The sequence below is a fragment of the Crassostrea angulata genome, chromosome 4, assembly GCF_025612915.1.
Source record: "Crassostrea angulata isolate pt1a10 chromosome 4, ASM2561291v2, whole genome shotgun sequence".
NCBI lineage: Eukaryota > Metazoa > Mollusca > Bivalvia > Ostreida > Ostreidae > Magallana > Magallana angulata.
Window position 1 is genome coordinate 27,507,444 of NC_069114.1, and position 27,366 is coordinate 27,534,809.

General features: G+C 35.9%; 1 protein-coding gene across 1 annotated transcript in view; it reads right to left on the minus strand.

The window, feature by feature from the left end:
- Nucleotides 1–26,543, minus strand: part of LOC128179726 (disks large homolog 1-like) — a 42,898-nt gene extending 16,355 nt beyond the window's left edge. The window contains exons 1-12 of the mRNA XM_052847270.1: nt 26,303–26,543; nt 25,462–25,593; nt 22,231–22,367; nt 21,633–21,752; nt 15,739–15,771; nt 15,506–15,553; nt 14,311–14,435; nt 8,271–8,373; nt 6,254–6,320; nt 5,034–5,170; nt 4,620–4,761; nt 3,657–3,813 (exon numbers count right to left, since the gene is read on the minus strand). Coding sequence (XP_052703230.1) covers nt 3,657–3,813; nt 4,620–4,761; nt 5,034–5,170; nt 6,254–6,320; nt 8,271–8,373; nt 14,311–14,435; nt 15,506–15,553; nt 15,739–15,771; nt 21,633–21,752; nt 22,231–22,367; nt 25,462–25,593; nt 26,303–26,321 — 1,220 coding nt within the window. The 5' untranslated portion in view covers nt 26,322–26,543. The remainder of the gene's footprint in view (nt 1–3,656; nt 3,814–4,619; nt 4,762–5,033; nt 5,171–6,253; nt 6,321–8,270; nt 8,374–14,310; nt 14,436–15,505; nt 15,554–15,738; nt 15,772–21,632; nt 21,753–22,230; nt 22,368–25,461; nt 25,594–26,302) is intronic.
- Nucleotides 26,544–27,366: the final 823 nt, after the last annotated feature.

The following is a 27,366-nucleotide window of genomic DNA, read 5'->3' on the forward strand; positions in this document are numbered from 1 at the left end:
TCAGCATTCAAGCCCATCAGCTGCATTTGTATCATAAGACGCATCATCCATGCAATTTTGGTGAAGTTTGGACCAGTAATAACTAAGATATCATCATCAGAGGGCACTAGCAATTAAAACTTTAACTTCCTCCAGCATCCGCAACCTATGGCTCAGATTCAGCATCCATGCCTGTCAGGTGCATCTGTATCATAAGACAAACCATCCATTCAAGTTTGGTGAAGTTAGGACCAGTAATAACTAAGATTTATTTTTTAGCATCCTTGATAATGGAGAACAAGCTCTGCATCTGAAGCTACCTCTGCGATTCATTCATATTACAGTTAAATCAACTATGCAAGTTTGAAATAGTACTATCATCTATTAAACATGTGACCTGTTCCCAAAAACTTAACTTTATCCAGCATCCGAAACCAGACTATGCATTCAAGCCTGTCAGGTGCATCAGTATCATAAGACACACCATCCATGGAAGTCTGGTGAAGTAAGGACAAGTAATAACTAAGATATCATCATCAGAGGGCACCTGTTTCAAAAACTTTATCTAACTAGCTCTTAAAACCTTAACCTCCTCCAGCATCCGAAACCTATTGCTCAGATTCAGCATTCAAGCTTGTCAGGTGCATCAGTATCATAAGACACACCATCCATACAAGTTTGGTGAAGTTAGGACCAGTAGTAACTAAGATATAATCATCAGAGGGCACCTGCAACAAAAACTTAACCAGCTCTAAAAACCTTAACCTCTTCCAGCATTCGAAACCTATTGCTCAGATTCAGCATTCAAGCTTGTCAGGTGCATCAGTATCATAAGACGCACCATCCATACAAGTTTGGTGAAGTTAGGACCAGTAGTAACTAAGATTAATCATCAGAGGGCACCTGCAACAAAAACTTTAACCAGCTCTAAAAACCTTAACCTCTTCCAGCATCCGAAACCTATTGCTCAGATTCAGCATTCAAGCTTGTCAGGTGCATCAGTATCATAAGACGCACCATCCATACAAGTTTGGTGAAGTTAGGACCAGTAGTAACTAAGATTAATCATCAGAGGGCACCTGCAACAAAAACTTTTACCAGCTCTAAAAACCTTAACCTCTTCCAGCATCCGAAACCTATTGCTCAGATTCAGCATTCAAGCTTGTCAGGTTCATCAGTATCATAAGACGCATCATCCATACAAGTTTGGTGAAGTTAGGACCAGTAGTAACTTAGATATTGCTATCAATGGACACCAGCAACAAAAACTTTAACCTGCTCCAAAAACCTTAACCTCCTCCAGCATCCGAAACCTATAGCTCAGATTCAGCACTCAAGCCTGTCTGGTGCATCAGTATCATAAGGCACACCATCCATGCAAGTTTGGTGAAGTACAGACCAGCAGTAACTAAGATAGTGCTATCAAAGGGCACCTGCAACAAAAACTTTAACCTGGTCCAACAACCTTAACCTCCTCCAGCATCTGAAATTTAGGACCCAGATTCAGCATCCAAGTCTTTCAAGTCCATAAGTAGGTCCAGATGCATCATCCATGCAAGTTTGGTGAAGATAGGACAAGTAATAGCTTAGATACAGGACCTGCAACAAAAACTTTAACCAGGTCCGGACGCCGACGCCACCGCCGACGCCGACGCCGAGGGTATAGCATAAGCTCTCCTTGACTTCGTCTCGGTGAGCTAAAAATGTTACATGCGCGAAAATTATGCACGAACAGTTCGCTGTAGAATTCACGTTAATCCTATATAAAAGCAGTAAAATTTTCTTAAAAATTTTAAAAAAGACATTCAGTATAACAAAATAAATAGTGCCTGTTTGGGAGAATAACAGTTTAAATTGACACCCCTCGAAAACCATTGTCAACCTCCGCTTCGCGTCGGTTGACAATGGTTTTCTCGGGGTGTCAATTTCAACTGTTACCCTCCCAAACAGGCACTATTTATATAATACTGAAGAAAGTGATCAGTCTCCAGCAAGAGATATCAATAAACCACAAACAACTCACAGAATTCACCTGGATCAGTAAAAAGAAATAGCAGTAAGTAGTAAGAAACGAATGGTAGTAAGTGTATATTACTGTGAGATCGATCCAGCTTCAAGTCTGAATGAGCAGAGCCTGGTAAAACATCCACTCATCTCCCTGCTTATATGGTCTACTTTAGGATTTTCAAGAGCATGTTTATGATAGCTTCAGCTGAGATAGGATTTTGGTCGGCCACTATATAGAGTCACTACTGGTCTTTGGCTCATAGAATAGTGACATAGTAGCTGTACTAGATGTAATGTAACACCAGAAGTAGTTCAAGGAGGCTAGGATCAAATGTCAACAACAGGGAAATTTTTGTTTTCAATTGTCAAAAGAAAAACTCGTATCATTTTCATATTCTGCTTTAAATAACTAACAAAAGGTCAACTGTTTTTTTTTCCAAAAAAAAAAATCGCAAATACATGGGTATTCCCAGCTCCTAGCTCACAAAATACACAGAATACATTAACAAATGAAAGTTCGAGCACAATTTTATGAAATCCGCCTAAGTCAGTCTAGTGACTTGGAGTCAGTTTCAGGTCTCCATTGCTTAGAATCATATGCGTTAAGAAATCTATGAAGTTTTCTGAAAGTTTACAGAAGAAAACAGCTCAAACACCCATAAGCTTTGAGGTCTTAGTATACCAAGCTGTCTTGGTACCAATTTGAGCAGGTTACCTGTGGTTTAAAGGCATCCTGTCCCCCCAACTCTCCACAAACATGGGGGTAAGAACTCCAAGTAATCACTCACATCAGAAGCCCAATAACATTAAACATCAGATCAGAAAGAGTGAGCTACAATCGGGTGTAGAAGATATTGGAGCCCATTTTTTTTCTGTGCATATTTATAATATGTGACCTTTGTGATCTGAGGAAGATGGCTAGTATGTTATATAACAGGTCTATAAAGCGAGCAACATCCTGTTACTCTGTCAACCACCAAAGTTTTTCCTGTCTACAGGATATTGTGTGGAGAGTTCAGTATTCATTGAACTCTGATGAAACACAACTATTAATAGTACACCAGGTTTAATGAGACTGCATGAGTTGTCCTTCTTGCCATGAAAATTAGATAAACTATTAGAGCTTGTATTTTTCTTTCTCTTCTCTTTTATATACTGAACTTATCCTGATATTTTTCAGAGTCAACAGAACAATTTATATAATAAATGGTTTGCATAGCCATTACTTTCAACATTCAATTTCAAGAGAAGTACCAGATATTCTAATTGATTACAACTAGTACAATATCAGACTTTAAGACTTTTAATAGTTTTTTTGTTGAGACTATTTTGTTATTTTGTGGGTTAAAACGGCTGTGAACCCACTGTGTTGAGACTTTTGTCACTCTGTGTAATAAGACTATTGGCAGTAAATATTGCATGTAATGTTTGATACTCTTTACAAGGTTATTTTCGTCCATTGTAATTTTTGCACTTTTATACTTGCAAACAGTTTCGCCTCGTCTTGAATTCCCCAAGACACAGTTTAAAGAGAAATAATTTGAGACATTAGAATTTGCCCAGTCTCAAATTCGCCACTGACAACGAGGGTGAAAGGGGTGAAAATAAAACAAGGGCGAAAATTTCCCTGTATGCAGTAGTCTGATTGTTAATTCATTTAGAAGTCCTACCTCCCAGGGTCCTCATTAGCGTAGGTATTCTCTGAATGCAGGGAAACATTTGTGGGTTTGTCTGGACTTGAACGTCTGAAATCTGGACTTGAACGTATGAAAGTATCTGGACTTGAGGTTGGCGCAACCACAGCGACATTCTCTACTTTTCTAGCAGCTGAAAAATTAAATAACATGTCTGTTATCAATATCATTTCCATGAAAGAATAAGTACATTGCATGGCTGGTGGAAAAATTTGCTTACTTATAAATGAAAGGGGAATGGAGAACTACCTACCATTGGTTTTAGATCAGAGTCATTTGATACTTTGTATAAATGGTTGGCAAGCATTTCACCATGAAAATAGATCATATTTCATGAAACTACATTAGGCTGGTAATTACAAACCCATCAGCATTTATAATTAATATGCTTCTAGAGAATTTTAAAAAAAATATTGTATGAATATTCCATGCAATAACTGAGGTAGATAGATGTCAGTCAAAGTGATACAATGAGGCACTGCTTTATTTCACACTGTATTTTGTATCAAATCCTATCTCTATGGAAGTTGTTGGTGAGCAAATTTAGAGGGACAGAGGTTACAGTGGAGTCCCTGCTCAAAAGGCTTGCAGGGACAGTAAAAAAAGACTTAGGGTGGTGGAGAGACTTACAGGAGGGGGGATGGGGGAGAAACTTATAGAGGACAGAAAGTTACAAGAGGAAGAGAGACTTACATGAGAAACATACAAGAGTGGAGAGACATACAGGGGGGAGAGATTTACAGAGTGGTGAAGAAACTTACAGGGGTTCAAAGACTTACATAAAAAGAAATTTACAGGGGGTAGAAAAACTTACAAGGGGTAGAGACTAAAAGCCGACAGAAAAACTTAGAGTGAGAAAATAAGGGGAGAGCAGTCACTTACAGGGGTCACAGACCTTACAGAAGCTTACATGGTAAGGGGGTGAGTAGAGAGACTTACATGGGGGTGTTCCCTGATCCTGACTGACATTGTCTGGTATGTAGGATGGCTTGGCAATGGTCAAGTTCACAACCTCCTGTGTGGCCTTCAGTGCAGCCACAGCTTCCTCGTGTGTCACATTGTCAAGGTTTGCTTCATTCACCTGTAGCAGATTGGGTCATATTTATCTAATTATACATTTTTTGCTTGATTCAATGCAAATATTATTGTTTTATAGTTTTCATCTTGGTAAACAACTCTTAATGTTTTGAGAGTCTAGTTGGTTTAATGTTTTAATGGAATTTTTCTTTACTAAAGGATAGTTTATGGCAAAAAAATCATCTCTAAACTTTAAGGTAGATTTGACGGGTGATTTACTGATCACCTAGCCTCGTAATAATTATCATCTTTAAATGTCCCTCTGATTCCACTTACAGCAATAAGCCTGTCCCCCACGGCTAGCCGTCCGTCCTGTTCTGCAGCCCCTCCCTCAATGATTTTGGTGACAAAAATACCATTGTCACCTGGAATGTGTTGATTTCCGATACCCCCTGCTATGCTGAATCCAAGGCCTGCAGTAAAGACAAGAAAGTACCATGCAGTGTTGAGGCATGCAGAGAATGGTTAGGGGTAGTGAGTTGTGTTTACAGGGCTCTCAAATGTCCATGCCTGGGGTTGTTGAAGGCTTTATTCCTGATTACCACCTTCAAGTCACTTTTATTTTTTAAACCAAAGTAAATGGGTTCATTTAAGTTGGTATTGGACACCTTTATGTGGTTAAGAGTGGTACCTACGAATCTGTAAGTCATGAGTTTGAATCCTTCCTGGGGCTTTTATTATTTTCACCTTTCCAAGTTTTCAAAAACATATTTTTTAATCAAGTACTGTGGAATCATTAAAATTCGTGGTGGCTCAATTTTCGTGGAAATCGTGGGAAGCCCTCTCCCAGGAATTTAAATCTTCAACGAAAACAATTTTAGAAAGAGATATCTTTGTTACTGAAACAGTAGGCTACGCATCCACGAAATTACATCCCCTCGAATGAGCAAAAAAGTCATAATACACGAAAATTGGTCCCCACGTATTTAAATGATTCTACTGTATTGTAAATCTGAAAATTCTAAAAATTCTAAAATGGTGAGAGTATTTTGATTATTAAGTATTTTTACCCACATCAATATCGTCAGGTGTCCTTTACCACTCTAAACCCTAATCGTCACTAACCCCCTCCCTCCCCCTCCAAAAAAAACCCCCACTATCCCCTACCCAATTTTGAAAGACGTAACTGAAATAAAGTTACTAACAAAACTTCAACCTGCCAATAAAATAAATTTTCCAATGTTTACCAAAATGTTTCTAATATTTTTAAAATTGACAACTCTTGCCCAGTGTAGTGTGAGAGCCCTGGTTTATTTAACTTTCCATTGCATTCAAATAGGAAAAGTCTGAAAATCTGATAATGAGTGATTACCATTTGTACTGATGAAAGCATTCTGAAAAAACATGTATACAACAATTTACAGTTTTATCCAATGTACATGGAAATAGAAACAAAAATAGAGGTTGATTTTCCCTGACTTTAAATCAAAGATCAAATCTTACAAATCATGTGCATCTCCCTTAAACATTTATTCTAATTAACATACATTAATTACCTTTATTGGATTTAATGAGTTGAATTTCTAAAACATTCTCTGTTGGTGCTTTCAGCCTTTTCACATGCTGAAAAACATAAAAATATAACACTCAGTTTTAAACAGTTTGTCTACAGAGGTACAACTGATCCTTTTATCTATCCCCTAAAATAAAACAGTGGCTATGTCTCTGATCCATTAATAGCAAACTGTCGTGTATTTTATACCTTTTCAAGCCTGAAATCAATACGACAAAAGAAAAAACTTTAAACAAGAAAAAACAGAAACCTTTAAAGATTCAGTTGACATAAAAACAAAAAGAAAGTACTTTATATAACAAGAACCTGTATCAAATATTGGTAATGAAATCTGTGACAGATGGGTGTGCATCATAAGATGCAGACACGCTGGAGGCTGACAAACTAAACTACAGTATACCAAATACAGGTGGTACCAAACCTCACTTTGTATAAGGACTGTAACCATCGTTAATTACAAAGTTGATTACGATTGGTTGGTTCAATGAAAAGACCAACGAATTGAACCCCCTACAATAACCGTCCGGTAGGATATTAACATTGCACAATTTAATAAAACAGACCCGACTTAATTACACACCAAGCCCACATGTCCCTCTCTCACAGCAGTGGCAGATTGAGTTATCTTCCAATATGTTTTTTATTTTATTAGTATCCACAGTATCAATTATAAGATGACCTTATCTCTTCATATTTACTATCGATCATTCACGGAACCTCCCTTCAACCACAAACTTTGGAGATTTTTTTTTTTTTTTTTGGTTATTGTTGTTTCGGTTTTCCTCATTATCTGCACTTAAGTCATGGTTTAACACATCTTCATAATAGCAATGCCTGAATGGGTAGATTGACATCTGTCTTCTGTTTTGTTGTCACTTTCAACTTCTTTATTGCTTACAAAAATTGATAAGTTAAAAGACACTAACTTAAAAAGCAATAATTTGCTATTATGAAGATAATGAAATTGTCTCCGTGTTTTGAATTAATTTTTTTTTTATCTGACCTTGAGTGCAAATTGAATATTTGTCGTACTGATGATATTGTGTACTCGGTGCAGATCGGTTTGTTTGTCATTTTTCAAGCATAGCTGCCAAAACATGATGCATTATTAAGTGTGATATTTGTCTTTGTGCTGATAGCTCAGGGCACGGTCCTTTTGGTCTACTTAGGAAACCCAATAGATGATGATTTCTATGACTATCCCTACAAATGCCAGATACTCTTATTATAATGGTAAATGTCTGTTGATTTTGATAAAATGAGTGAGTAATTCATATGTTAACTTAGAACTTAATAATTTATTGTGATTTTGGTTTTTTATTTACTTCTCTCTTACTTTCTCTCCCCTCTGGGAGGAGGGGGTCCTGAAAATACCGGTAAATCCTTTTTGCCTCCTCTCAACAACAGATGTCACACATTAAATTTAGTCCCAATGAGCTTAATATTATCTGAGGAGACATCAGAACAGTAACAACATACATTTATTTTGACCTTGACCTTTCTCAATGACCTAGAACCTTACACACAAGTACTTGAAAGCTACAGGACCACCAAAGAAGCATTCTGTTTTTCATCTGGTTCAAAAGTTTGACACAAATGACAAAAATAGAGTTAAAAACACAATAACTCAGATCCCCATAAAAATCAACCATCATCAAAAAATGAACTATAAATGATTGTGTAAATCTAGGAAAGTATATTCTTGATAAAAGCAAGGATTTTCTGTCTCAAAAAAGTTTTAATTCTATGACTCTCTATCTATTACCAATGAGTCAACAAAGGTAGGAGTGGATGGGTGTCAAAGCATTAGAATTCTCAGATCCTGGGTAAAAACAAAGATAAGGAGTGTGTTTCTAGACCTACATTGGTCAGACCTGATGGTTGACATTGTAGAGGAGATCGCCGACTCTTGATAGGAGCAATTTCAGACTAATTTGACCTGAGAATTTGAAAAGGTGAGGTAATTACACCAGGGTTCTCAGTAGCAACTGAGTACGTACCAGCACTACCCGGGTACCAGCCTGCTTGAGCGCGTCCACTGCCTCGGAGTGTGTGGCCTCTGACACATCGACCTCATTGACCTTCACAATGATGTCATTGATTCTGAAATACAAACCAAGTTGATTAATTTACTAATCATGATTCCTATGAATAACATAATAATGCTAACACATACAATGTATTGGTTTTTGGGAGGTCTGAAATACTATTCTAGCCCATTACATATGATTACTTAAGAAGTACTGGTTCTGGGGTGGGGGTCCCAAATAGTTTATTCAATAACTTAAAACCATGATAATCTTATTAATAAGTAATGTAATATTGATATAGTAAAAAGTACTGGTTCTTGGAGAGAGAAAAAACAGTTTTCCCATTAAAAAGTTACTTTAAGCAAAGTCATTTCCATGATGTCAAAAATGGAAATTATTCTAGAAAAACAAATGGTCTGACATTAGGAAAATGGCCTTTCATCAAATGGTTTGTCACCTCATGGAATAGAAAACATTAAAAAAAAAAAGCTATCTAATTTTTTTCTTAACAACCAATCATCTATCTGTTCGAGCAATAGTGTTTTTCGGTCAACACCATCATCTTACAAAAACATGCAACCCAAGTCGAGAACTAACTTGTGAAAAACTCTTCACAACATTAATTTCGGTTCACAGAATGACAGACAACAAGAGATGTGTACCTGTGCATCTGTATTATATACAGCTCAGCAGAACTATTACAGGTAAAGATTTGATCTCCTGGAAAGATGTACATACTGTCCCCGAGAAATTCAGGTAAAAATCACAGAACGATCAGTTTGTCCCTCTGTCTATTCCCAGGTAAAAAAGTTTCATGACAAAGTCAGTTGCACAGCTACATCACCAAGCAAAAAGGCAAACAGCCGACAGCATGAACGAGACTGTTTGCGCTAAACTTCCTCCAAACTCCGGAAAATCTGGAAGTCCTTTGACACTTCTATCGTTTAATCATCACAGCATGTTCCATTGATTAATATCAATTCATATCCCCTTTTTTTATATTTCTGCACAATTGATACGAACAGCAAGATTCATACAGCGCAAAATAATGAAAAAAATTTGCCTATGTTGCATAATTCCATTAATATCTATACAGTTGACAATAAATCTCCTTTCACTTTACACAAAGTCCCTAATATATATCTGTCTATTGACTTAAATTACTAGGCCTCAACCTTTCTTGAAACCACTAGGTTGCAAAGGGAGGGAGCATCCATGCAGTCTGCTTGATTGACAAGCATTAGTGACTGTGTTTTTGCGTTGCCTGCAGAAGAGCTCTCAATAATTAATAAGAACTAAACAAATCCCTCGTCATTACGTTTGGCTACCTCTTTTGTAGTCCGCCATTGAACAATTAAATGACACCAATCAGTGTGAACAAGAGCAGCCACTTTCCTTTTTTTATGGAGAAGAAATCCGACCCATCTCTGTTGTTTTAACACCTTCCTCAACCGAGGCATCTACATCTAAAGTCAGCTTTACACCTCGCAGAAAAGATGGCACTAAAAGTAATGAGAGTTTATAGTCAGCCTTGGCACCAGAGTTTTTACAGATTTTGGTAGCTAGGTCATAAAAGTAAAACGTATCACCGACTCTGATGATTGTTGGGAGCAGTCAGTTTGTCACCACCAGGACGTCAGAATTACTCCATTGGATGCGGTTCCGTGTTGGGTGCAGGAAGATCGTCACCAAGAGACAGATTGATCTCCATAGCAAATAACAAGGTATACCATGTTCTGCATCCACATCAAAAAAACACTTTCTTCTGGCATTTCACTTGGATACTTAACTACACCGTTGAATGCCCTTCACAACATTGGATGAGAAAAAAAATTCTACTTTATCGTCACTGAAATGTCTTCCTGACAACTGAGCAAAAAAAAAAATGCAACTGAACAAGCAAGAAAAGCCTCAAAACATCCAACTGTCCTTGGACATCTAGATTGAGCAACTTCTGTGATTGTTTCATTGAAGCAATCTCAATATATTCAGCAGGCTTTAAAAAGGAAATGATTGCCATCCTTAACACACTTGATTTATCATTCTGGCTCTGCAAAATGTCCCAAAACTTCGTGGAAACTGACAATACATCAGTTTTTGGATCTTAAACATAATCATTTAGCTCTCAATGACTAAAATCATGGCCAAAAAATACTTTACACAAAGAAAACGAATCTGAGAATTTTTTTTTTTATATAATTGAAAAAGAAAAAATACTGGAGGAATATCTGTGGATAATTAAATTTCTCTGTTAAATGGATGATGATATTAGCATTGATTATTTGCAACTTCTTTGCATTGAAGTCATTAAAAGGACCGAATTCTCTGAAATCTTGATGTGGGTTGGAATTTCCTGATTCCAAAGTTATAGTCAAACTCCAAGAGAATTAGAGACACCGAATTGTAAGGAGCCAATGGCAATCTGGAGAGGCTCGCAATTCCCAAACCCGAAATCTGAGTCAACACAGCTTCAAACCAAAGTCAACAAGATGAAAGGGATGACAATTGGCTAGTTTTGGGGAATGGTACTCCTAGTTAATGGATTTGTTAAATAATTCATCCACAATCAATTATCTTGTGTAAATGGAGACTAACTTTTCTGCTTTGGAAAGCAGGAAAAATATAGATTTATTCGCCAACAAAAAAAAACTTTTAGATATGTTGATATTCATTTGACAACATCATACATAAACCAGGATAGTCCTCGCACAATGTCAATTTTGGGCAGAATTATCTCGTCAGCCAATGAAGGTGCTTTGCCCTGCTCAACAAGGAAAAGGCAGCCCAACAGTGTACTTAATTTTTTAATGTACAGATATGATTTATGAACTAATTGTAAAGCAAGTTAAATGGCTGTGCATCCCAACCCAATACAGTTAGAGCCTATCAGTGTGATTGGAACCCCCTATTGATTCTCCCCAGTTTCTCTCCAGTGTTCCATTAATTAGGTTATCTGTGCCACCAGAAAAAACAGTTTTTACATCGAAGACCTTTGCCTTGGAATCATGTTTGATAAAATAAAGAAGGCCAAAATACAATCATAGAGAGTTTGTAGATGTCTTAACAGTCTTATTTCCCCTGGGGGGCTCTGAGAACAAGATCACCAAAATGGGGAGGGGGGGGGTTCCAAATACAATGTTTTATGTTTATAGAAGAATAGAAGAGAGTGGGATTTATAAAAAAAATAATCAAATTTTCATATAACCCATGTATAAATTAAATTCTTTTAAAGGGGCATGGTCACCATTTTGGTCAAAAATTATGTTTTGGATTTTAATGTTTACAATGCTTCAGTAAGGCATTTTTAATAAGCAACCAAAATTCGAGTATCATTTGATGAGTTATAAGCTAGTTACAGAACTTACAATTCTTCGCTATGTAAATAAAGCTTTTGTTTACATTTTGAATGTTGAAGTGAAAATTCCAGTTTTACACCTAAAATGAATGTATTAATCGTTGGGAACTGTTTATTTATGCTTAAAATGAATAACAAGATAGACAAACTAGCTTGAAATTTTTTTTTTATCGGTATATTGAACCTATCAAAACAAAAACAGGGCACGAGCCTTGTTTACATTACGAAGAATTGTGAGCCCTGTATCTGGCTTAAAGGGGAAGGAAACTAAAAATATGTTGTACAATAAATCAATTAATTATCATCTACTTTAATTGTAAATCGTATTTATTTTCATTAAAAACCCCGGAACAATGAATAAATCAAGAAAATCGCCCGCTTAATTTAAATTTCCCGCCGCCATGAGGGCTGCCATTGAACTTTAATCTATGACGTCACACCATCTTTTCCAGTTTGTCTTATCAACATAACATCAGTATATTCGCTCTAAATGACAAGTTCTGGAAATTTGAAACAATATTGATTTGAGACCGTTCTTTTACCTTTGCAAACTACAAACTAGCGTAAAATAGAGCATGTTCGTTGAAATCTAAAAGCGGAGGTTAGTGTCGGAGAAATCTCCGTGTAAATGTGGAAATTGTCAACAGATGCCAAGTATCATAGGAAATGGCTGCCGTCGTTATTTCGACATGGTAAATTCCGACTTTAAAGAATGAATATTAAACATCCCGATTACAATTATAACATTTATTCAGTTAACGAAGAACTTGACTTGGAATAAAAAATTTAATCGAGGTCGTTTTCAACTTTGAATGATAGCAGATTAACAGCTGTCATTTACTTATGAAAATGCATATATTTATGCATACAATGATACAAGTATTTATTCTTTAGATTGACGTGTGAACTCAAACATTATCAATTTTGTTTAGTCGATTTTTTCAGTAACAGAAAGGCATCAACCAGCTTTCAGAGCACTGTGTACATTCATTTGTATATGTAAACCAAACCGGAATAGATGGTGTGACGTCAAAATAATTTTTTTTTTGGTTTTTAATACAAAAGAGTTCTACATCATGTCAGCCTCCAGTAAATACGATTTCTCCAACTTCAAACGTTCATTAAAGCTTAATTACGTATTTTATTTTCAAAAGAGCATGACCACATGTGATAATTTACACCACTTTATTAAAATAAATAAATTATGTTTTTGACTTTTCTTCCCCTTTAAAACTCAACGACTGGCACCCAAATTTCATTTGATCATTGGAAATGCATTCCTAAAGCATTACAAATAATAAAAACAGAAAAATAAAATTTGACCAAAATCGTGACCATGCCCCTTTAAAGGTTTTAAATCTAAAATGTGTTAGCTATTTTGATAATTTTAAGATTTTAAAAAATTCAATACTTGTCCAAAAATGTATAAGCTTGGTCAGAGAATGAATAATTTTTCAAAATAAATGTTATTAAAAAAAACCCTAACAACTTTCTTTTACATCATACAAATTAAGAAGTCTTGTTCTGGCATATTAAGTGTTATGAAATGACCCTATAATGTGCTGATTTAATGGAGTTTCCATCACATCATTTAAAATTGTTCTGCTTAACAAGAGACAAATTTTGTTTTTCAATTAGTCAACTTACAAACATGAACAGGCAGGGAAGAAATACAACATGGCTTTTAGTTATCTTAACTGACAAAGACATCAAAATCATACTGAAAATACCCCCCCCCCCCCCACCAAAAAAAAAAAATCTTGGAGCAAAGATCTGTCCCAGCTCATTGTTTAACATGTTCTCACTTCATAAAACTCGAATTCTTTAGTTCTCCTTGGAAGTATCAAATATGACATTTTACGACCTGCTGTTACATGGGGTTTCAAGGAATAAACTAATCAAATTGTGGCCTAACTTGATAGCAAGTGCATTGATCTAGTATCTGAGCCTGCAGCATGAAGATGTGCAGGCTTGCGGAGAATCTGTGTAGGATCGTGGCTTTATGAATGTTCCATCATCACAGATCTGTGTTCTATGCTTACAGTACCAGCACTTCTCTTGCATGATGCACTGTACTTTTGATCACAGAATTCATCAACCCTATTGCATGCTAAACATTGATACAGAAAAGTGATAAAAAAGGGGGCAACATATTCTGAAGTGTACTCTCACATTATTTCAAATAAGGTACAACGAAGACTAAATAAGTATATAAGCATTGGTATCAAATACTTATTCCTTTTTTTGGTTAGCCCAAAATTTCTAACATTCTGTAACATTTCTCTCCAAAATCTGGATTCTCTTCATCTCCATTGCATCATACTTAATTTGCTTACAATTTTTATAGGATCCAATCTTGTCACATAGCCCACTACACAAAACTTTGCAGAATTAGTGACAATATGAGATTCCTGTTTTATTTTATTTTTCTATTCAGAATAAAAATTAAAAAATTTAACGTTTCAATATATTGTAACCAATAAGAATTTTTTTCCTCCAATAGTTTATTGTTGCATAACAAGTTAGATAATCCAGACATTACCAAATCAGCTTCAACAAATCAAATAGAACTATCCTGGAATCTTCAAACACTGTTAGACTTCCTGCAAAATTGTTCACACATTTACTTCCCTGTAAGATGATGTATACACTTACTTCAGTCTCCCGTCCTCGGCAGCAGCACCCCCGGGGATGATCTTGGTGATGAAGATGCTAGGGTCCTCCCCAATATGAGGATTGTCTGCCCCTCCAGCAATGCTGAACCCAAGCCCTGTGTTCCCCTGAAAGACATGGTAAGGAGTCTAATGAATATGGGGATAAATTGGAATATGAGCTATGTTTGTGACTGACTCTCTGTGACCCCCCCCCCCCCTTTTCCCATGAGACTATAATGAAAAGGGTTAAACTGTTTAAAAAGAAACTGATCAGACAAACATAGAGGTCACTAGATACCTAGTATATCTTTCAATTTCAGGGCTGCTTAAACCTCTACGTTTGACCTTATTATCTATAATAGGGGAACCTATTTATCAATAGCTTAAAGTCTTTCAAGCAAGAGTTCTCAAAAAATTAACTCTGACATCCTCATTTGTCAAGAGTTATTTAACACATAACCTTTGACTCCAAAAATAAAATGAGTTATTCAACACATGACCTTTGACCCTACAAATAAAAGGGTACCAGTGAGCCAAGGTTGATGTCTGTTAAGCAAAGGATAGTAAATTAACTGAGTGAACGTTTTTTTAATTCAAAAGGGTTACATACCTTCTTCTTAGGGAATACAAATTAATTAGATTTTCTGCCTGTCAAGCAGGTGGTTAAGTTTTTAAATGAACAATACTTTGTCTTTTAATCAACATCCAGAGTACTTTGACCCTTTACTTTTGACCTTGAGACCTTAAAATTCTTGAGAGGTCATCTACTTCTTATGGAATACATGCACAAGTTTAGTGAAGGGTTAGAATAGGAAAATTGATCTCTCTTAAGCAAATGGTTTTCAAATGTTGAATGGACAAAGCTTAGACTATCATCTGATGTCCTGAGTAATTGGACCCATGACCTTGACCCTGGACCTTACATCAATTGGGGGGGGGGGGGGGGGGGGGTTGTAAAAAGAACCCTGAAATTGTGTACAGTGTAGAGAGTCTTTAGAAAAACTCATCTTTACAATTAAAAGGCTATTGAAAGACAAAGTGATATTGAATTGGAAGCTAATGTGAAGAAAATAATTCTGTTCTTTACAATCAGTTAGTGTAAATACATCAATAGAAAGAAATCAACTAAATACAGTAAAAGAGTTTGCCTTATCTGATCAACTAACCAAACATCTTTTACAGATGACAACACCTACCCTAAATAATGGAATGGTTTCAAACTCCCACTCTGGCTCTCCATTTATCTAAAAATAGAACAAAAATTGAAAATATCAACACTCAAACATTCAAAATTGGCTAATACGTTTTACAAACTTTAATCAGATAGAATATCTGCAATGATTTTCTGACAGCAAATTGAACAAAGAATCTGACAGAAATCAATATTGACACTTTTATTACAATACAAAAATCAAGAAAGCTGTCTTACATAATCGGATTCTCCACCCTCGGATCCTTGTGGCTGAAAGAACAACATAGCACGAGTTTATAAACACATCTACCGGTACAACCAGAAAAGTGGCATGCAATGCCAAGAGCCTGAAGACTTAACTCAGCACACAACAGTGAACTAAGATGAAGAAATCAGGCAAAATGATCTTATTTTTATGACTGAAGAAAGAAAAAAAACTTTAAGAAAAAAAACTTGCTACAGAATAGGGTGGATATGGATGAACTTGGTTTGAGCCCATGACTGTTGTCTCTACAATCTCAGAAGACAGCGAGTCTCTTATATAATATGCACATGTTGAGAATATATCATACAAATATGAAATACTATGTGCTATTTCGGGGGGAAGAGATACAAAACCTATGAATAATTAACAGGGAACCATTAGCTCTGGAGCCCTCTTTGACACCCAAGAGCTGGCTCATCCATAAAGCCTTTTGCAGATTTCTTCATTCCCTTGATAATGATGGAATTAAATACAACTCAAGATGTAGCTATATTTTTGGGTATCGTCACCTCGCTTTCTGTTTGCCACCTTCCCACATTTCAGAATTCCCCCGTGGTGACTTCTAATTCCAGTAAAAAGTCTGTTTACAGTTAGCATGAGTTGATTTCACATGACCTTGCATCAATGGTCCAAATACTTACCAAACAAGATATCAGTCTTGTTACACAATACATTGGTGTATACCATTTTTATAATACTAGCACATGTATACAAGATATTATCATAGACTAAGTTAATTTGATGGTGAAATTCAATATGGAGAATGTCAGTATACATTAAGGAGATGTTCCATAACTCCCTTAAGGTAGAAGTTTATTGTTAATATATGGCAAAGACAAAAGGGCAATCTAATCTACCGTAACTTGCAAAATATAATATGCAGTTGCATATAAAACCTAAAATTTAATGAAAATTGAAGTTTGGGTTCATAATATGCACTAAGACTTTTGACCACTATGTCATGGTAATTCTGGAAAAAGTCTATGAGGAAATTTTTTTGGTACTGAAAATTTCACATTCACAATGTGATGTTTCTGAGGCAGATTCTGCATAGCAGTAATCTTCAAACAGCTCAAATAGGGTGAACCATTGCAGACAACAGGTCTTCACTCGAGGTGTTACATTTCTTTGCTCCAAGGGTACATTTATGTCCGAGATAATCAACATGATAAGTGGCAAGCGCACCTGTGACACTGTACAACATTGGCTTCAATAGGGCCACACAGGTGTTAAAAATAACAGTAAAACAAATCTTCAAGAGTTGTTTTATTCTAGTAATTAGTGATTAATTATGTACTTAAATTACTTATTAACTTCAAAAAAATGTGGTAGCTAGGCTAAAAGGCCTGCAATCGGATTAATAACATCTGTAATGGCAGCGTACATCCGGATGGTGAATGCACTGCTTTGATTGGTGAATAAACAGTTTACATTTATTTTAAATAGCCATTTTCATACAATTTATTTATCAACAGATTAAGAGCAAAACATTTTCTGCGAAATATGCCCCCCCCCCCCCATCTAAATTTTTTAATTGCTAAAAAATGCAATAAACAAATAGAAGTAAAGTTTCAGTGGCATTTAACAGTGTAAAAGGCTAAGTACATATACTATTTACGATATCCAATATTTTACCTGTTAAAAATTCATTAGGGTGTATAATATGTACCCCTCTCTCACTTAGAAATTTTATAGAATAAAAGTGTGCATTACATTCTGCAAATTACGATAATTCAATTTAATATAATCTCTCTCTCTCTCCTCTCTCTCTCTCTCTCTCTCTCTCTCTCTCAACATTTCTCATATAAGCTAAGCTATTTGACGGAATTCTATAATCCTGTTTACATCCATTTTTCACCTGTGTTTACTTTCATGCATCTACATACAATAAATAGACCAATCCGTCGGTTTACATTTATCTAATTGAGTGGATGAAGATAATCCTAAACACATTTTCTGCCAATAGAAAAAATTTCTCACACGAATCTAAAAATATATGACAAGTTATTTTTTTTTATCAGTGTTTGACGAAGTCCTCAAGTCTACCAGTTTGCAATTGACAGTCAGATGACAAAGAATTACCATGTAATTATCTCCTACTTAAATCTCAACTCGATCATGTTTATGTCCCATCTAAAACTCTTTGAAAAGAAATGTGGTCTTTCCATTTTCTAATTGCTTTTGGTCCTACGCGTATCATATAAAGCAAAAAATATTGTGGAAACAAAGACATTTTACATTCAAGTCAGTTTGCCAAGGGGCAAAATTCATGAGTTCCTACTGAGAGTGCAAAGTGAAACTCAGAAAAATGTGTTCCGATTCGTTACAATGCCTGAATAATGTTCTGGACTAAGGGACACTAAACAGACACACGACAAAGAGTACCAGGAAAAGTGTATTCTGGGAACTGACGATGAGCAGTAATCACATTGACCAAATATTAATTGCTTTGCCCCTGAGTTTGAGCAGGTCATGATCAATAGCATGAACCTCTTCTGCCGAGAAAATGTCTTAATCAATACAATAAAGCATTGAAGGGTGCATGTTAACAAATTAATTTAATTCCAACTCTGAAACCAAAAATAGTTCCACAGATCAAGATTAATACCATAAATTCTGCAAGATTTATAGAAGGATTGGTTCGATCATCATCATGAAACCCGAATTAAGGTCAAATAGATATTTCAAATATATATTGCAAGATCAAAGCAGACGTTCTGCACCTTAAAAATCTACATAACATTTACCCAGATCTGTCCTTGTCCATCCTGCTCATACATAATCATATCCACATACTTCTTGAAACTGACCGATCGCACTCTATGACCACTGCGGAAATGCCACCAAGAGAACATGATGGGTGACCATGACCCCTCGCATCTACCACCATTCCCTGGTAACTCTTAGCAGTCCATCTCACACTTCTATCTCACCTCAGCAGACGTGATGTAAAACCCAACAGAGATACTACAACAACAGGCACCGCGTGAAGTAGGTAGTCGGAGGTTTTCATGAGGTGACACACATCAATATCATCTTATCCCTCCTCCAGCATTCCAGCACCACATTTACGCTGTCGACTGCTGTTATTTATGTCAACATGCACAAAAACCCTCTTTTTCAGAATCCCAGAAAATCTCATCAGCAGCTGCACACAAAATGACATCACATCTTTCACGGTCCTATTATTGTAGGCGATCACTAACAGCATCCCCCGAGCCTGTTTTGAGACCAACAATGACGGGGACACTGAATTATGAGCTCAATACCGAGAGAGAGAGAGAGTTAAGGTAGTCCACTTTTCCTTCTGGTTACCCCTGAAGTATCTGTCTGGTGCCTGATTCTGGCAAATATCCTGATTCATTCATTAAAGGAGCGACATCTTCAATGTTCTATCAAATAACTGATTGTCAGATGCCATGTATAATAAACCTTGTCTTTTTAATCTCCACGATGATCAAAGATGAAATTGTTTCAGACCCACATTTGCTTAACATTGATTTTTCTCTTTTACAAAAAAAAAAATAATAATAAATTATTATATCTTTGCTGGTATCAGTAAATTAATTGAATAAAACTCTGACAATTTTGATAAGAATACTTCATGTATTATAAGGCTCCATTTGCATGCTCGTTTCCATGACAACCACCATAAACTAATCGAATCGACTGCCATTGGTCCAGGAGGGGTCAGAACCTTAGGGAGGCACATCACGAGAGCACGGTGAAAATTCACAACCCATCCTGACAGACTCTTATGGACAATCATTGGGGAGGGAGCTAAGTTTGAAAGCAATCATCAAAGTCTGTCACCAAAAACTATCACCTGCCTGGGAGGGAAAATTTCCCCTAAGACAACCCTCAAGTATCACCTGCAAGGGAGGAAAGTTTGAGAAAATTTCCCCCAAGACAATGGAGGCGACTCATTACTACCAAAAACAAAATATCAAAAAATGACGGAGGTGAAATCTGACTCCTATGTTTCATGATTGTCACCTATTTAATATATCAGCAAGGCTGACTATATATAATTTACACAGAAGGCACACCACGAACTCCTACAGGTCTCAATAAAATCTTCAATAAATGCCACACTCAACCAGAAAAGTTTTCATCATAGCAAATCATATGTTCATCGTCAACTCCAAATTCTGTACCTAAATGAAAAAAACAACCCTGTTCCTCCTGAGGGTATTATCATAAAAGACACGAAAGTGCACATTTATTGCCTTCCTTAATTGTTTTCCATTGTAATAAAATCTCAGATACAGTGATCATAAAACATCATAAAAGAAAAAGAAGCTCATCAAAATAATGTATATAAATGAATTCAATGAACAATGGGCAATTTACACTCTTATATATATGTTCATTAAAAAAAGAATGGCTCTTGAAACTGAATTCTGGGTAAATATTCAGAGAGACAGCAGCCGGCAGTATTTTGGCTCCTCCTGTATTCATGCTATCTACTCATCCATCATGCTGGTAATCATAGTGTATCAAGAGAAGAGAAACTTTATATGACTACGAGAAAGACAACTGGCGGACATTAGTGCTGTATCAAAATCATGTAATATATTGTCAACTTTGTATAAGAGGACAGGATAAATAATTCCAACCCTTTTTCATCCTAAAATAAGTTTCCTAGTTCCACTATATGGTCTGATTTTGTGAGTTTGGGGAATTTAAGTCACACGAATGGCCTGCAAAACACATCCTCATGGTAAAAAGTAAGGGGGTGGTTGAATTTTGAAATATTGTGACAACGTCCATTAGCTGGGAAGGGGCGACATAAGCAATGGCTAGAAATCCGAGTCCTGATCAATACTCAGTGTCCACAGGACGACAATCCGAGCCCAACATTTGTGGCCATTAAGACACTCAGGGAAACAAGTCTTTTTACACTAATGGAATCCTGTGTACAAGCCTAATGAATTGTTAAAAGAGTTTCTGACCACTGATGACAAGTGTGAACCCGGTTTCTTGATCACTTTTATCACTTTTTGCTGTTTGCACTGAAGCATTGAATCTGAAATCATTTCCTTTCTTCCTAATCCTCAAGAGTCTTTATGGCTCTCACATTCAATAATCCAACAATGGATAACATTGCTGGAGTCAAATAATACAAAAAGTATTATTACTTTACCTCTTTATGCCAAGATTAAAACAGTCAATATGTAAAACACATTCTCTAGCATTAATTCAGATATTTAAAAATGTATCCATCTTACAAACAAAAGAAAATTAAGAGAAAAATATGTGCCGTATTATGTCCATCTTAAATTTTTTTTGATCTATGTATTGCAATTTTTAACTCAACTTAAATTTTCAACTTTATGTTCTAACAACTTAAACTCAATAACAATAATACGAAAAGAAATGCATTGTTTTTTTATACTTCAATTTGAAAGCGGCCCTTTTTTAACCTCCTCCCCATCTTCAAGCTGGCCCAGGAACCATCAGACCATGCTAGACAACAGACCCCCATGCTCTATGATATTGAGACACACACTTGTCCCATAAGATGGATGTTAATTACAAAATCAATGACCAGTTAGAGGCCTTAATCAATTATCCAGCATGTCTGCTTCTCTATAATGTGTAATAATACTTAATTCTGACTTAAGCACTCCCTTCTTCAACACAACCAAGAAGAAGCTCAGCTACTATGTGATATCAAGGCTTTTGACAGCAAAAATAACCCATAATTGTTAGAGGAAAAGGAAGATAATCCACAACTGATCAGATTTCAAAACTATAAAAATAATTTGATTTGAAGGTAATTAGTGCCCCTTCCCCTGTCCAAAACTAGTTATCAAAGTTATGTTGTTGAATGTGACCTGTGACAATTTTAGGGTAGACTTACTGGAGGGGGTAAAGTATCTACATCGTCGTCGGCACTGATAATGTGAGCTTTGGTGTGCGTGTCATTTCTGAGCTCTGGAGGAGGGGGAGGTAACTCTTCATCCACGGGAGCCACAGACTTCTATAAAACAACAGAAAAATTTAAAATCTCACAAATACAGTATACAGGGTTATTTTTGCCATGTGTTATGTTTGCCCTCCTACACTTGCAAACAGTTTCTTTCCATCTTAAATTCTCCCAGACATATTTGTGTTTAAAGATTGATAATTTGAAACATTGTAATTTTCCCAATCTTAAATTCGCCCGCTGACAACGAAGGCGAAAGGAGCGAAAATAAATCAGGGGTGCATATTTTCCCGTATATGGTACTGTATATACATTCAAAAACATCACTAAATGCTTTGTACTCACAAAATTTTATCTTGAATCCTCTTCATATATATAATTAATCATATATATAATTAATCATTTATATAATAAATCATTTAACAATAAATAATTCATGAAAGTCATGTTTTTCTCTACTGCAATATTTCTCATTAGAACGGCTTGTGTAGTTGGGTACACCGCCACTGTGTTGTGACTGTCTGATGATTACCTCTATTTTGGGCTGTGTCACGGTGGTGATAGGTGGCTCCCTCTCCCACTTACTGGCAATCTGTAGTGTCTCTAACGTTTTCTGTTGTGTGGATTTACTTTCATCTAGAAGTGTGAACTCATAGAATTCCTGTATGTCTGTTCGGAGAAAAAAATAAAAGCAGGGATGGAATTTTGGTTTACATCTTAGAATTAATACACAAAACCTTTTCTTTACCTATTCTATCAGCAAGTAAATATTAATGATAATTTTGTGTTATTATTGGTATCTTTAATCAATACATGATAATTTAAGCCAATGAAAGGCTAAGCTAGCAATATTATAACTACAATGTATGAACATCGATGGCCAGTTTGAAAGTTTTATGTCCACTTCCAATATGTATGACCATGCAGCATTTCAATCCACATATTAATCTTTTTCTCAATATGCCTAGTCTTTAGACCTTTCGAATGACTATGTAAACATTGGAGGGACAAATAAATGTATACAAATCCTGCATTGTGCAGTAATAGTGTAAGACACATCAGACAGGTCTGTCCCCCAGCCCCCCCCCCCCCCCCTCCTCCAACTTCCACTCACTACACTGATAAGATTTATGGCCTAGCTGAGAGAACTTGACAATCTGAACTGTCAACAGAGAATGTCCATGCACTTATCTGGGTCTCCTCAGGTCAGCTACACAGGTAAACACAGGTAGTGTCGTCAAATAAGACAATGATTTATTTTGTCCCCAGACCCCACCGCTAGAGATTACAGAGTTATCTCTCACTCACAGATCACAACCCAGTGTTTGGTGTGCATTAAAACATTGTAATATTGATTTCCTCAGGGGTAAAATGCTTGTCTATCAAATTTAGGCAGTGGGTTTTTTTTTTAAATCACCTCAACAAAAAAATAAATGTTCTGAAAAAAAGAGTATTTACTTCTACCTCTTAAAAAAATCCACAAAATAAAGTGTTTCTAATTTGACCCACACTATTATTTTCTCTGGCTGGCTGCACAGCCAACAGATAGAACACAGTTACCATGACCTTCATTCTGTCATTGAGGTAATACTAAACCTTCCAGTGTATGGGGCATACCTGAATAAACCTCAGTACAACTACAGGTAGCTTAAATCAAACCAAATTAAATTTAAATTCATGGTCAACAAACCAGCATCTTTGAACATTTTCAAAGATACATACCGGTAGTTTCTACACACAGAAAAGAATACACAACATGAACTGAAGAATCTTGGACCAAGCATATTTTTGTTAGCAATGAAATATGTGTAACCTGATTACTAATGTGTATAAACTATTAGGTTAAAAATTCCTGTTAATCAAGACTCTTGATCAATACAGCACATTCGATCTACCTCACTACCCAGCAAGCAGACATACAATTGTCGGGGTACCTAATCTTTTGTGTACAACTGTTTAGCCCACTTCATCATTCTTATCTCCCTTACATCTTTGAGCTTTGAATTTAGTTCGAAAAATGTATTTTTCATTTTGAAACTGAGATGTAATTTGCAGACCAGACTTAATCAGGCAAATCATGTTTGAAGCCTACGCACACACCATCTGCGTTCAATAACCTTATTCTAAATCTATGGTCCATTCCATATTCCACATACCATATACATGTACTTCTAAACTGCATATATACTTTAAGTGGCGTGTACTGTTAGTAAATGTACTAAGATCTTAACCCTTTAACCATGTAAAGAGATAAAGTACTAGAAATCTCTTAAAGCTTATTATCTGACAAATAACAAGAAAGCAATTATACAAAATGAAGCACAATATTCCAACTTCATTTTCAATTTACTGGTGGCGAGAACTTCACACGTCTGGTAAAAGGCCAGAAAGACAGACTGAGACAAATACTAATAAGATGTTCACCTCAAACAAACACCTGAAACCTTTGTACACCAAATAGTCAACAGCAGTGGAAATAATGCAAATATGGTCTTAAATCAGGACAGGTTACCGTTGAACAATTACATTCACAATAGAAATAATAGTAGGAAGAAAATTTGACGACACACAAAGGTAATACATCTTGAGTGCATGGTAATTTGTGCTCATTATATTTACACACATTCCTGAACAAAATAACCTGACATACCAACTCAACTTAAAACAAAAACAATTTTCGGAACTGGCCCACATCAAATCTTGTTGTAAATTTATCAATGCCTTTGCCAGGCTTACTCAATTATGAAAACTGTCTTAAGAAAATAAAGGGTAGTTCCTCTGTGTCATTTACTTCCTCTGATTTCACTATTTGAAGATCAAGCTATCTTAGCACCATAATTAGGACAAGGCCAATTTTTTTACAGTTGTGTTTTAAATCTAAATGAACAGATACCCATTACCCAGTTCTCTACCTTAATCTATGTAGATTTGAAAGGGAGGGTGTTGGTGCGTGTGTTGTGAACCATTAAATTGAATTATTGACATCATTTTATGATTATCATATTCAAATCTGAGTTTCCAATTTGTACTGGTCCACTAATCTATCCGTATGGTCTGTAGAGGAGCACTCTCAAGAAAAAGTCTCTTGCATAATTAATAATAACAAAATAATGTCAAGAATGTATGAATTCAGTTTTACAGTAGTACACTACCTCATTGGTATCAACTATATACATTTGATTTTATAGTTTTTAGCTGTGAAAGTTGCTTTTATATATAGACAGAACAAACACCAAGAGCCTACATATTGCATTTTGCTTTTCAGATATTGTATCATATCAATTTTATTTGTTCAATGCACAGCCCTACGTTGTCAATCAATCATAAAACTGAATCATATTTTGCAAAAATTTACACCGGAAATCTGGGTAGTTTAGCAAATCTTAGATACAATAGAAATAATTAGGAGAAATGATGTATATGTGTTTCAAAAGATTTGATCATTACATATCACTACAAGAATTCAATATAACATCCAACTGAAATTCAATCCCACATTTAAGCAATTTAGGGGGTCGACAATTCAATATGAACAGAATCAAAAGCTTCCTGGACTTGACTCTCAGTTTCACAAGGAATGTGAATAATGAATGACAAATAACTCCTTCCTATAAGAAAGCTGGCAATTCATGTAGACCTACTGAGTAAAGCCTGGAATAGCTTTGTACACCCAAAGCTGAAAATTCATCTAAGCCTACCAAATAAAGTGCCAAGACAATTCAACATTTGTACACCCCGAAGCTGAAAAATTAAATCTACTTACCAAGTAAAGCCTGGAAGAGCTTGCTTTTGAATATTTTGATGACACGTTCTATGGCTATCTTGAGCTGTTTGTCCTGTGGCTGGGTGAGTCTGGAGTGGTAGTCCTCCAACAGCTCCAAGGCCCGATGAGCATCTGAAGAAGAATATGCCATATACACTACATATTGTGGAATAATATATCTAATATTATCATAATAGACATGATTTATAATGAAGGATGTAGTAGGCATGTAAAACTAGGAAAAAATACACCAAATATAATCTTGAAAATAATGTGTTAGAAAATTACTCTGATGATTTTAATCAAGAGTGTGTTTTTCTATGGAAGAAATGGAAATAGAAAGAGATTTTCAAATACTACCCAAGTTGAAAAATGTACACAAATACGAGCACTCACTGATGATCTTGAATGAATGAAATTGAATACTGCCGACTAATTCTAATCACCACATAATATAATGCAAATGTGCTTTTTACATGGTGGGACCCCAACATGGTCTCAAATTTCCTTTGACATAGCTCATATGGCATTTTTGCTGGGTTAATAAATTGGCTGTAATGTTGTTAATTTATTTCAACCATTAATAAATACTTTTGTGCCACATAGATAGGCTAATATATTTTTACCAATGAGTCAACCACTGTCAACAGTCGTTTAGCAATTAGTACCCACACCTTATAAATTCTAAGCGATTCTAAAGTGGTTCAAGTTGTTTCAATAGTACATTTAACCACTTAAGGAATGAAGTAGCATTTAAGCACGTGCTAGCTGTGGGTTCTAGTGGCTAGTTACACGAACGCTGTAGATGTAAACAACAACAGTGTGACAACATTGTACAAACCTTGTTTTCGGACCGGCATGGTGTTTTGGAGGGGTTGTCCTCGAAGCCTGGCCTTGCAAAGCACCTGTTTTCGGATCTAAAAGGCTTGGTGAATCTGGGAGTCGTGCAGAATGATTTGGCGATGTGCAACGAGCGCGGGAAATGAGTTAAACATCCAAGGAAGTCACACAGGAAACGATGAGATGCGTATTTACCATAAAGATGGCGGATTACTCGAAATAATTGTCACGTGACACAGGGAGACGTCATTATTTCAAATATATCTTACATTTAGAAACTCTCTCGGATTTTTCCTAGAAGATGTAATAAGTTATGAATTTTCAGATTCTGAGTACAAAAATATGCCCATTTACCAATAAATGATAAACATGTGGTCATTGTTACAAAGATGATATTTACATACCCATTGAGCACTCCCTTTAAATTTTGAATAGGTGTGACAGGTGGCATTTGACCTGCTGATAAATTCCTGTCATAGCTGATGACAATGTTGCAAAAACTCATATGATACTGTAAATATTTTTTAACGAAACACACAGATAATGGAGAAACATGAATTTTATTTTATGAATTATATTTTAATTTGCTTCAAAAATCGTATTTAAACACGTGTTATTTTCGGCACAGTTGATTTATATTCAAAATAATTTTTCTGTTTTAAAAGGGAAATGAACATCCGTGCAATGCACATACCAACCATGCATGGAGTTATTTTTTTTCTGGAGGGGAAGTCCGGTTGATAATTTTGCTCTCCCTCACCCCCGGGATGGGTGGGGGTGCGGGGGGGGGGGGGGTATGTGCCGCGTCTATCATTGGTACTTTTACCACCAGATTAGATGCGCACATGCAAAGTCTTTTAATTAAGCGTTAAATTTTCCTCAAATTTATTCTACCAATAAAAAAATTAAGCATTTTGGATACATATTTAAAAAATGTAGCTGCTGTATTAATTTACACGTACTTGCCGTCAAATGCAGAGAATTAAAAATCTATAAAAAGACACTGAATATAAAGACAAATGATATAGTAATTTTGGCAAAATGAAACATAAATCTCCAATAATG